This window comes from Hypanus sabinus, chromosome 6 (genome assembly GCF_030144855.1).
Source record: "Hypanus sabinus isolate sHypSab1 chromosome 6, sHypSab1.hap1, whole genome shotgun sequence".
Classification (NCBI taxonomy): Eukaryota; Metazoa; Chordata; class Chondrichthyes; order Myliobatiformes; family Dasyatidae; genus Hypanus; species Hypanus sabinus.
Window position 1 is genome coordinate 59,113,594 of NC_082711.1, and position 12,679 is coordinate 59,126,272.

General features: G+C 39.2%; 1 protein-coding gene across 1 annotated transcript in view; it reads right to left on the minus strand.

Moving 5' to 3' along the window:
• Nucleotides 1-12,679, minus strand: part of itga8 (integrin, alpha 8) — a 242,751-nt gene that overhangs the window by 80,003 nt on the left and 150,069 nt on the right. Inside the window, exons 19-22 of the mRNA XM_059972246.1 lie at nt 8,630-8,697; nt 8,251-8,398; nt 6,119-6,211; nt 2,732-2,811 (exon numbers count right to left, since the gene is read on the minus strand). Coding sequence (XP_059828229.1) covers nt 2,732-2,811; nt 6,119-6,211; nt 8,251-8,398; nt 8,630-8,697 — 389 coding nt within the window. The remainder of the gene's footprint in view (nt 1-2,731; nt 2,812-6,118; nt 6,212-8,250; nt 8,399-8,629; nt 8,698-12,679) is intronic.

Sequence of the window (12,679 nt, forward strand, 5' to 3'; positions counted from 1 at the left end):
GCAGATGGACGGAGTGTTTTGGTAATACACCTCATAAGAGAAAATAAAATATCATGGGATATGTAGAAAACATGTGCTTTAATTTCAATTGAAAATGAACAAATGCATTACAACAAAATATCTGTCTTTGAAGTCCCATGGTATTTAGCTATTTATTGAAATGACTTTTAAAACACTGAAAATTAAATGAATAAAATACAGCTTTGTTTAATAGTAACAGTTATTATTTTAAAGCACTGAAAATTCTGTTATCCTTCAAGATATTATCATCATCACTCTCCTCCTGATTGTCTTTATTTCAAAAACGGTAGGAGATGCAGGTCTACTTGTCCTGCTCCTTCTTATTCAATTGTCCCCTGTGCCAAAACTCAACAACGACCAGCACAAGGACAGAACAGTGACAGCGCGCCGGTATGCGGAGTGCGTTATTTGATCTGGAGCGCATTTTTTATTTTGAGAACGTACGTGCACCTGCGCACTACTCATGTCCATCACTTAACAGAAATGACATGTAACATGTAAGGCTTATTGAAAAAAATTATTTTCAAATGCATTTTTTACATAACACAACGAAGAAACTTATTTTTAATTTCAGTGGGAACAGTGTTGGTCTCCCTTTTTAGCCAGCGCATCAAAGTCTGGATTTAGTTTTGTTATGGCGATTCTCAGGATGGATCTGAGGTGTTGGTCAGTTAACGTGGATCTGTGGCTGGCTTTGTTGATGTTCATGACGCTGAACGCCTGTTCACACAAATAGGTCGAGCCGAACAAAGAGTAAGGCGCAAATGTGGAGTAATACGCTGCACCTCAACAAAGGTCAATGTATATAGAGTGCGTCATCTATTGGGAAAATGCCAGAATTGCGGGGAAAAAACAAGGTTTATTAATATAATTTCATCAAGTTCTGCGGGCCGGATTAAAAAGCTTAACGGGCCGCATATGGCCCGTGGGCCGTAGTTTGCCCATGCCTGCTCTAGTGACATACCAAATTTCCTCAGGCTCCTAATGAAAAGGAACAACTTCATGACTGCATCAATGAGCTGGGCCCAGGATGTTAGCACTCAGGAACCTAAGGCTGCTCACTCTTTCCACCCCTCAATGAGGACTGCTGTGTGTTCTCCCGACTTTTGATTTTCGCCCAGAATCAATCTCTTGATGCTGCTGATATCGAGTGCAAGATTGTTGCTGCGGCACCACTCAAACAGCCAGTCTATCTCACCACTCTACGCTTCTTTGTCGCGATCTGAGATTCTGCTGTGAAAAGTGGTGTTTGAGCTGGGCCTAGCCAGACAATCGTGAGTGTGGAGAGAGTAGAGCAGTGAACATCCTTGAGGTGTGCCTCTCGATCATCAGTGAGGAGGAGACGTTATTACTGGCTCGCACTGACTGTGGTCTCCCAACGAGGAAGCTGAGGATCTAGTTGCAGAGTGGGATACAGAGACCCAGGTTTTGAAGAATGTTTATTAGTAACGAGGAGATTGTAGTGTTGAATGCAGAGCTGTAATCAATAAATGTCAGCCTGAGGTACGTATTGTTATCTAGGTGTTCCAAAGCCAAATGAAGAGTCAAAGAGATTGTGTCCACTGTAGACCAGTCGTGGAGATAGCAGGTCCAAGTCCTTGCTCAGGCAGCAGTTAATTTTAGCCATGACCACACTAAATCAGGTCAGCATAAACAGTTTACAGTAAAAATAGGAATTATATACTGTAAGTACATATTACTATGTATGTATAGCAATGTATGGAGTGTGATAGCTAAGGTGAATGAACCACAGGCACAGGTAGCCACGTGGGAATCTGACATTCAGGTGAATGCTGAAATTTGGCTCCAGAGGGGGGCAGAACTGGGCAAATTGAAGATTTGATTAATTGTTGATTAAAGAGAACATTACAATGCTGGAGAAGTCAACGATGATCAGTTTGGTATGTGACACTAGAGGGAACATTATATTGCTGGGTGAATTATATAGGCCATCAATAAGTGGGACAAATATAGGAGAGCAACTAAGCAGGAAAATCACAAAAATGTAAAAACTCTTAAGGTGATTAATTATGCCTCAGCAAGTTGATATAGCAATAGCTTTCAGAGGAGAAGGAGAGAGATTTAAATTTCAAGCTCTATTTGGCAAAAATACAAAACATCATTTGCACAAAGAGATTCTACAGATGCTAGAAATCCATAGGAACACACAGAAAATGCTGAAGGAACTCAGCAGGCCAGGCAGCATCTATGGAGGGGAATAAACAGTTGACTCTTTATTCCTCTTCATAGATGCTGCCTGACCTGCTGAGCTCTTCCAGCATTTTGTGTGTGTGTGTGTGTGTGTGTGTGTGTGTGTGTGTGTGTGTGTGTGTGTCTCATCAGGACTGGAAATGAGGGGGGAAGAAGCCAGAATAAGGTGGTCGGGAGAGGAAAGGAGGGGAATAGGAGGTGATAGGTGAGGGGGAAGGTATGCAAGTAGGGGAGGGATGAAGGTAACACAAATCCAACTGCTACTTGAACAGCAAGCCATTATCTGTTAGCAGTTCCTCTGTATTCATGGTTTATATATGTAAACATGGTGTTTGTGGTATTGGTTACATGCTGATGATAAGTGCATTCTTCCAGACGAATGTCCAAAAGGAATTGAGTCAGATCAATGAACTTTATCCACGTTCGTCCACTGAAGGCTGTGTTGCTCCGATTGCAGTTATAAACAAAGAAAGGTAGTCAGGGTTGAATTGGAACTCACCTTTTGATCTGCAGGTAAAAGCTGAGATTGGTATCTGCCTTCTCCAGCCGTTGAACTGAGAAACGTAGACCCACTGACAACTGGGGGAGGAACAGCACATAGTATTAACAGCTGCTAATGTTTAAGTTTTCAACTCCTGCTGTGAACCACAGTTACAAACTATGGCACCAAAGAAATTAAGCCCACACAGCCTCACACCTTCTTCAGCAGTAAATACACTTATTCACTCTGATTAGGCGGCTCATCAGTTCATTTAATGACATCCTGGATGGCAGGTTGGGCTTCCCCCCCCCCCCCCCCACCACTTCCTCTGAAGTTTTAGAGTTTATACAACAGCTGGATAAAATTTGGAGGAGTTGGGTTTGAAAATATCTCGTGGGGTGGGGTATGATAAATTTTACTCATTCACCATAAGACCATAAGACATAGGAGCAGAATCAGGCCATTAGGCCCTTCAAGTCTGCTCCACCATTTCATCATGGCTGATCCAATTTTCCTCTCCACCCCAATCTCCTGCCTTCTCCCTCCCAATCTCCTGCCTTCTCCCTCCCAATCTCCTGCCTCCCTTCATACCCTGACCAATCAAAATCTATCAACTTCTGCCTTAAGTATACATAAAGATGGCCTCCACAGCTGCCCTTGGAAAGGAATTTTACAGTTTCAGTACCCTCTGGCTTAAGAAATTCCTCCTCTCCTCCATTCTAAAAGGACACTCCTCTATTCTGAGGCTGTGTTCTCTAGTCTTAGGCTCTGCCACCATAGGAAACATCCTCTCCCCATCCACTCTTTTAACGCTTTTCACCATTTGATGGTGCTGTACTGTGCGATAGAGGTTCTAGACATACAGTACTGTACAAAAAGTCACCCAGTCCCGAGACACCAGGTAAGGTCATTTGATTCCAACCAAATTCATTAGAGAATGTCACTCCAGTGCTTCCCACTGTCTCTCTCTCCCCTCCCCCTTTCTCAACCATGATTCCTCTCTCCCTGCTCCCTTCCCACACTCAGTCCACAACAGAGCCCCGCATCAGAATCAGTTTTATCATCATTCACATATGTCATGAAATTTAGATTTTTTTTGCAGCAGAAGTACAGTTACAGTACTGTGCAAAAGTTTTATGCACCCTTGCCATATATACATATGCACACAAGACTTTTGCACAGTACTCTGTATGTTTTATCTTATTTTTTTAAATACTTGCCTTTTATTTCTCCTTTACCAATTAGAATAAATTCTGGGGGAAATTTTAAACTACGGGTAGCATGCAATAGTACTAGAGAAACCAGATGTCGTTGAAGATGGAGCATTTTAGTTATGAGGAGAGACTAGAGAAGCAAAGCCTGCTTTCCCTGAACCAAAAGGGGTAAGATTGAAGAACATCATTTTATGAGTGGTATAGGATATAGATTTAGAGTAAGGGGTAAGAGATTTAGGGAGGATCTAAGTAGGGCATTTTTTTACCCAGAGAATGGTGAGTATCTGGAATGCATTACTGGAGGCAGCAGTGTGGCTGGGAGCAATTAAGTGGCTAGACAAGCACTTGGATTCCCTGGGCATTGAAGGCTATGACAAGTGTTGGAAGATGGGGTTAATACTACTATCCATTGGGTTAGCATGGATTGATGGGCCAAATGGCCTGCTTCTATTCTGTATTACTCCATAACAAATCTTCAAACTGTAAAAGGGCCACAAAGTCAGCTGTACTAGATCATTTGGTGCTTAGGGTTATTAGATAATGCTTAATATGTACTGGATAAAATCTATATTTTTTAATATATACACATCTAAAAAGAGAGGAAAGTTCACAATATTGATCTAAGAAATGGACATCATTAATATAACTGCTGGAAGTATTTGTGATGTTGAATATAATGGCTCTCGATATCCTGAAGTGATCTGAAGGAAGTCATTTCATTGAATGTCTAAGATGATTTCATAAACTTTGAAAACAGAGCTGCGTCTATTACAATGGTTTCAGTTTTTAATTCTGAAAATCCTTGCAATGGGGGATTACACTTAGGCTGCAAAAATCCTGCAAGTTAGCCCCACTTTGTTTGCACTGGTGAGCTGAAAATCGCGTGGACACTCTGCTAATAATTATAACAAACATCATCTTGGAGGAACTCAGTGGGCCAGCAAGCACCTTTTGCGTTGAGACCTTTAATCTGAAAATTACATTATAAGCTAGGTTCCCTCCGCACTTCAGCTAAACTTTGTGCCAGCAGAACAGTTTCTAGAAGGTTCCCAACTGTAAAGCTTTCCTAAAGTTGTTTCAATATATGATTTGACACAGAGATAGACTTTATAATGATACCATACTAGTACAGATCTTTTTTTCTAAACTGAGTGTCAAGGCATATGGGAAGTGCCACTATTGACATAGAATTTCTTGGGACTGCTAGATTTTATTTCTTGCCAATGAATCTATGAAGTTGACATTGGAACAAGCTCTGATAAAATTCCCTAGCAATTGAAGAGCTTCTAATAAAAACAATGGCTGCAGCAGTCTAGGGGAGTGGTAACATCCACGATGAGATGATATCGTGAAAAACATAATCATGGCAACATAAACGACACAATCTATAGTTGATCAGTTGAAGTTAATGCAGATAGTTAATCATGGATGGAAAATAAATCCTCAAGCTTGTAACTGGTTTATTAAAGTTAAATTGTTTCTATCATATTATCATCAAATATTATATACAAGTAGATATAGTTGGTTCAAAACACATAAATTTAAGTTTGGTTGCACAAGGTTAAATGCAAAGCCACACACTGAGTAAATTACAGTGATCCAGCTCAAGCACTGTACTTCATCATTGTGTCTGCATTATGAAGCAGCACTTCAGTGTTATACTTTTGATTGCATGTGGAGCCTGGGAACATAAAAAGACTACTGTTTAAGCTTCAAATACGAGGAAATCTGCAGATGCTGGAAATTCAAACAACAACACACACAAAATGCTGGTGGAACACAGCAGGCCAGGCAGCATCTATAGGGAGAAGCACTGTTGACATTTCGGGCCGAGACCCTTCGTCCTGACTGTTTAAGCTTGCCTAGTTCACATGATGTAGACAAAAACAATGCTGTCATGATAGCTGTGTTAAAAAAGGGTGAAGTTATATGAAAGTTGCTTGCCAGACAACAGTTTAGCATGGAAACAGAGAAGCAATGCATCAGCTTGTGAGATCAAGTCAAATGGTGCAAGACATTTCTCTGAAGCTCGCCTCTCTGGTAATTCAGAATACACTATAAAATTGCCAGCCTAAAAACATTTTAAATATTAACACTTGAGAAAGGAGTTGAATGATAGCTTTCTCACTTTGCCTACTATTTTCACCATGTGAAATAATATGATTCATAAAAGCCTTTTATTCTGACTTACATTGGTTCCAGCTGCCATGGGGTTTCCCAGGTCACAGACGACCATTCGAGTTGAATTTCCTATGTTGTAGGCACAGCTTAGCTTGCTCAGTGCCTGGGGAACAAAGAAAACAGAAACAAAAACATGAGCTCTGTGCCATTCATCTGGAGAAATATTTTGTTGGACAGCCAAAATCCCAATATAGATGACACACATTGACATCTTGCTTGGTAAATAGTCTTATATTGTTGAAAGTGCAATTCTGAAATATCTTTTCATTCTCACAAACAGCCAAGCTGCAATAAAACAGGTGGAAACCAAAGCAACTGCTATTCCCAGAAGGCTGAAAAGAATTACACCCTGTTACAAACAAAACTCTCAACATAAGGCAAGGGGCCTCACAAGCAGAATGCATTTTACGTGAACCTTGCGTACCTGGGGCACCGCTCAAGTCCCCAGACTAAATTCGGAGGTCTGGTCCTAATGTGCATCATTTTCAGGACATTAACAAGCCAAGAATACAACAGATGTGCAGACACTTGCACCACAGGCACTTTGCAGCCCTCAAAGTCCAGTAAAGGTGGAAAATACTGAACTGCATCACAGGTATTAAATTTTACAGTATTAGCCTTCACGAGTGTTGAAGTTATGCTTAGATGGCACACCTTATTTTTAAAGAGCAATGATCCTTGATATATTTTCCAAGCCAAACAAGGTGACAAAAAGTAATGATTATTCAGAAAATAATTGTCACATTGTAATGTTTGTTTGATTATTTTTGAAACTCAATTCCCAAACTTAAAAGGGCACAATTACATTAAGTTCAGTTTTAGATTTCTCTTCATGTTCCTTTAGTTTAAACTACATGATTCTATGTTGTATTTTTAATGGCAAAAATAAGGAGAATTTATGGAAAACTAGGCATAGACTAGTTGTGCCAAATGGTCTAATTCTATGCTGTATAATTCAGCAAATCTATGACTCTAAAACAGAAGTTCCCAATCTGGGGTACAAGGACCACATGCTTAATGGTATAGGTCCATGGCATAAAAAGTTGGGACGCCCTGCTTCCCAACTGTAAAAAGGTTTCCAATTTTGACCTTATTTCACAAACTTTAAGACTGAAGTTGGAAAAAAAATTTGAAGATAGGACTATTAGTTAACAACCATTCTTCTTACCAAGACAAATCAGTCATTGTGCCTTCAGTTCTACTTTTTCTCTTTCAGTTTGTGGCCATAAATTGCCACCATTCAATACCCATCTCCTAAATAGCTCTTGGGAAATTGATGGTGGTGATTCACCATTTGTAGCTCCAGGGTTTGAAGGGATACATGTGACTTGCTAGACCATTTCAGAGCAGCAAAACAAAAACAGATGGTATGGACTCAGATATAGGCTAGAATGGGCAAGGATGATAGATTTCATTCCTCGATGTAAATGTGTGTTAGCACAACCCAATCACCTTCAGTGAAATAAGCTTAAAAATGGTATTCAATTAAATTTTTCTGCTGTACAATGAGAGGTTCAAGTAGATTGTTAGGCTGGTTAAGAAGGTATATGACATGCACAGCTTTATTAATTGAGGAAATGAATTCAAGAGTTGGGAAGTAATGTTGTGGCTTCTTAAAACTCTAGTTAGACCACATCAGGAGTATTACATTCTGATCTGGTCACCCTGTTTTAGGAGGGATGTGGAGGTATTAGAAAGCATGCAGAGGAGGTTAACTAGAATGGGACAGATAGAATACACAGACAGCATCTTTCTCCCAGGGTTGAAATCTGTAATACCAGAGGGCATGCACTTAAGGTTAGAGGAGGTAAGATCAATGGAAATGTGCACAGCAAGTTTGTTTTGCACAGAGGATGTTGGGCGTCTCAAATGTGTTGCCTGGCATGGCGATGGAGGCAAATATGACAGGGGTATTCAAGAATCTCTCAGAAAGGCACATGAATGAGCAAGAAATAGAAGGATATGGGCATTGTGCAGGCAGAGGGATTAAATGGGCATCTGATCATTGATTTTATTATTTCAGCACAACATGGGCTGAAGGGTCTGTTCCTGTGCTGTACTGTTCCAGATTCTATGTACGTCTCGAGACCATTTGTTCAAACGCTGCATTAGCAGTTTATTACATAGTCACTTTTTCATTACCTCCTTGTTGCGAATAACCCCAATATAATCTGCTTCTGATGGTATGCTGACACTGAGTTCTGCTTCGTAAGCTCCTTCTCCTTCATTCCTGGCGTTTATGATTAAAGTGAGGGGGTTTTCGTCTCCAATTATTACCTGATGTGTATCACTGTGAAGTATAAAAAATGAACCATCGGTATATGTTAATTATTATCTTCTTCCAAACAGATTGACAGCCCTTACCAATTACAATTAAACCACACAGATAATAGACATCGCTCCTTTGATCTCTTACTGAAAATAAAAACCATCACCTCAACACAATCATGACAAGTATTGAACTGTGAAGCACAAGTACTGAAAATCTTCGAGCAAAAAGAGAGCAGGATTTTCAACTTACGGGACAGCTGAAAGTTTAAGGGCTGGGATGCAAACATTGTCTTCTCCACAGTCCAGAAGAATATACGCCTGTGTGATAAAAGAACATCTGCAATGATAAAGTCTAGCATCTAGTGTTGTTCATTATAGGAACTACAGGGATGAATTTAAAGCTGTATATAGGTCTAGAAACAACACTCAAATTAATCTTTAACTCAGCTTAGGAGTCAGACTCAATGTTTTAAGAATTAGGCTCTCTGATCATTGTCATTGTGTAGAATAAAAATTGTACATACATCTGCTCTTTAGCTGAATGCCAAAAATGAGAACAAATAGAATTTATGTAATTTCCCAGCCTATCTACACTGCAATGCATTTAATTTTACATTCAGTGAATTGCCTTTCCAGACATAACCTCACTACATTCCCAAAATAATCTTTTACAAATAAGACTACAAGACTATACAACATAGGGACAGAAGTATCTCCAGTCAATGATGTCTACGACTGATTGGCTGAGTTAACACAGGAGTTTTCCTTTCTGTAATGATACGTTGCTTTTTGAAACTGCCTGAGGATACTGACTAATACCTGATGATGCAGGAACTTCAAGTATGAATGAATTCTTCTCTCTCCAGAGCTACGTCTTCACAAATCAGATAGATCTCAGCTACCTAACTGAGAAATGGAAGTAAGTTGGAAACAACCGTTGTTGAACTCTCTGTGTAGCGAAACCCAAGAAACAAAAGTAAGCCATTGAAGTGCAAATTCCACAATTCCACTATATCTCACTCACACTCTCACTTAGCAGAGGAACACTGGGAAAGATGCTTCCTAAAAGGCACACTTCCACATATCTGTACCTTGCTCCAGATTCCACCTTTTGAACAACAATTCTGGGAGGCCACATATCCAAAAACAGCATATTTGCCAGAGTTATAAAACCCTTCATGGGGAACATTATAAACACAAGTCAAATTTGGCCACAACGAAATGTGTCCACATACTTTGGCAGAAAGTTCCATTTTCCACAACAAACAAGAAGATAATTCATCTGCAGGATCCATGCCAGCTTAGTTGACATATGGCTTGTGCTTAAAATTGGGAAAATACAAGAGGGACTTCTAGGGTTTACATTATGGTGACTGGCTTATTGGAATGACTACCTCCAATGTCTCATGCCTCCCATAAATGACAGCTCAATCAGCAAAAAGTGGAGCTGTGCAAGGAGCGTAACCTTTTAGTTTCATTGTGTTGCATGATTCGTGACTGCAAATCCCTCAGTTCACCTTCCCAGAAAGTGAATTATTCTGCAAACTATAAATCTTACTCTCCTTCAGATTTTTTCCCCAATCCTACATGCAAATTTCAAATTGAAAAATATAATTGAATATACTGTAGTTTCAATGAAATATACAGTACTTCAAACAATTTACCTCCATTTTTAAATTAGTTTCATAATGGAATTATTTATAAATCAAACCCTTTTCTCACAAATGAACTCATCACTGCATTTCAATGATCTCAATTCCAACATCAAGTAAATATGGAACACTGAAACAGCAGATTTACAAAGCCTTAGTTGGATTAACAATTGATAAAGAATATTATCCTCTAATTCTTTTCCTTTCAACACAAATGGTCTTTTTATTCACTTTTGACTGCATCTTTTCACACTGCACTTCTTAATAAAAGATATTTCATTTTTCTAATAGCAAAAAAAGTGTAGAATCATTTATCTGTCCCCTGAATGTACAGTAAAACCAAAATGAAGGGCACGTATTGAAGGGTTTCTCCTCAATAAAGAAACTCATATTGTATGTGAGGTTGTAAATCTGGAAGGTATGTAATAGAAATCTTTTAAATGTTCTGGCAGGTTTTAAACAATACTCAGATGTAATTATAGAAAATAAATTTATTCAATAGTAAGGAACCAAGCTCATGCTCGATGTCGATGTATATATTTCAGATGTTAATAAATCATATAAAATGTAACTATGTGAAATTTGTTTGTGAATTTTAAGTAGAACATCAGCAAAGACTAATGGACTGAGAGTTAGCAATAAACTAAGGTAATAACTTATGTCTTTATGCAATTTCAGAAACTAATTTATTTCCCCAGAGGTTTTCCTCTGTGCTTTTGTGTACAAAAGTTATGCCATAACAGCAGAAATGCAATACCATTTTTAAAAATTTATTCACAGGATGTAGCTTCTTTGACAAGGTCAGGATTTACTGATTATTACTAACTGGGCCTGAACAGTTACTCCAGAGTGGCCACGTTACTGGTAGCAGTCGACGCAATAAAACTATTTCCACAGTACTGTTAGGTAGGTTTCAGGCTTCTCAGGGAAACCTACTCATTTGCAGGGTAACAAAATTTGTGACTTGATAAAAGCCAAAAGATGGTGGTTATACGGACAAGTCAAGTGTTGATTTGTTTCACTGTTCTGTTTGCACTAAGACCATCAACTGGAAACCTTTCTCTCTCCACCTGTGAACCTTCGGTATTTCTGTTTTATATTATTCTATTTCCTTTTAAACCTGCGTTCTCTGGTCCTTGATCTCTCTATCAAAGCGAACGGCCTGCACTATCTAGCTGTCCATACATCTTATTACAGAATAATTTGATGTCATCAATTAACCTTCCAAGCAGTACATCAGTGGGACACGGGAGGGAAATACAGCAGCTGGGGAAAGCCTCGGAGATACAGGGAGAACGTGCAAACTCTTCACAGACAGCACCATAGATCTGAATCAAACCCGGTACTCTGGAACTATGAAACAACTGGCCTATGAGCAGTGTCGCTGTGCCCCTTATTACACTTCCATCAGATCTTCCCCCTCCCCTCCCACCCGCTATCTCAGTCTCTTTAAAGTATCCATGGAACTATAGCTCCTTATTCAGGAGCTATTCTCACAAATCTTTTCTGAACCCTCTCCAATGTCCAGTCATCTTTCTAATAATGAAGTGATCAAAATTGTATTTAATACTCCAGCTGAGATTGCTTCAATATCTTAATAAAGTTTAAGTTACCCTCCTTTTGGACCCTGTTCCTCTCTTGTCAAACCCAGAACCATGTATTCCTGAATACCACTTTCTCAATCTGCCTTCTCGTTTTCCATTTCTCCTGCACCCTCTGTACCTAAAACCATTTTAGAGCGGTACTTATAAGACCATAATGCACCTTTCATTCTACATTTCTTCTCCCAATTTTTCCTACCAAATGCATCACCTCACATTTTTCTGCACTAGACTTCATCTGCCAGGTTTCCACCAGCCTCCTTGAAATATGCTCTCCTCTTCTGAGCCAAGTTTGTGTCATCTTCAAAATTAGAAATTGTGGCTCTTACTGCCAAGTCTAGATCTTCAGTACAGATCAAACAAAAGTAAAAGTGCCAACATTGATCCCTGGGGAATGGTACTATTCACCTGCTTCCAGACTGACAAAAAAAATTCACTGCCTTGTTGTCTGTTAATTAACCAACTTTATATTCATGTTATTAATGTCAGTTAGTAGGGTTAGTTTTCATTCCTCTAAACTCCAGTAGGTGTAGGCTGATCTTATTGAATCTTTCCTCAAAGGGCAACATTCTAACTTTATGCACGAACCTGGGTTTTAATGACTTCAGACATCAAGACAAAACTATACTCATTTCTAAAGAAGAAATCTCACTAAGCCCTTGTACAATCTCATGGTGGCAGAACCAATTTATACTCCTGAGTAGCAGGAGCTCTAGTGGCCAAAAAGGTTCAAGAGGCAAAATCAAAACAGTGATTTAGAATGCAAAAAAATAGCAAAGAGGCTCAAAACGTATAAAGGCATATAAAACAATGGGAAAGACAGACCAGGAATGGTTTACAAGGCCCTTCAAGTCTGCTCTGTCATTTATTATGACCATAGGTGATCTATCTCAACATCATGTACGATCCACATGGTTTCATTCTCTTCATACCATGGCCCATCTTCTAAGTACCATAATTCTGCTCTCTTAATGACTTTAGCATCTAGAAATTTATCAATTTTCTTCTTAAATTTATTTAGTAATTGCGTCTTTGCAGATTCTGAAG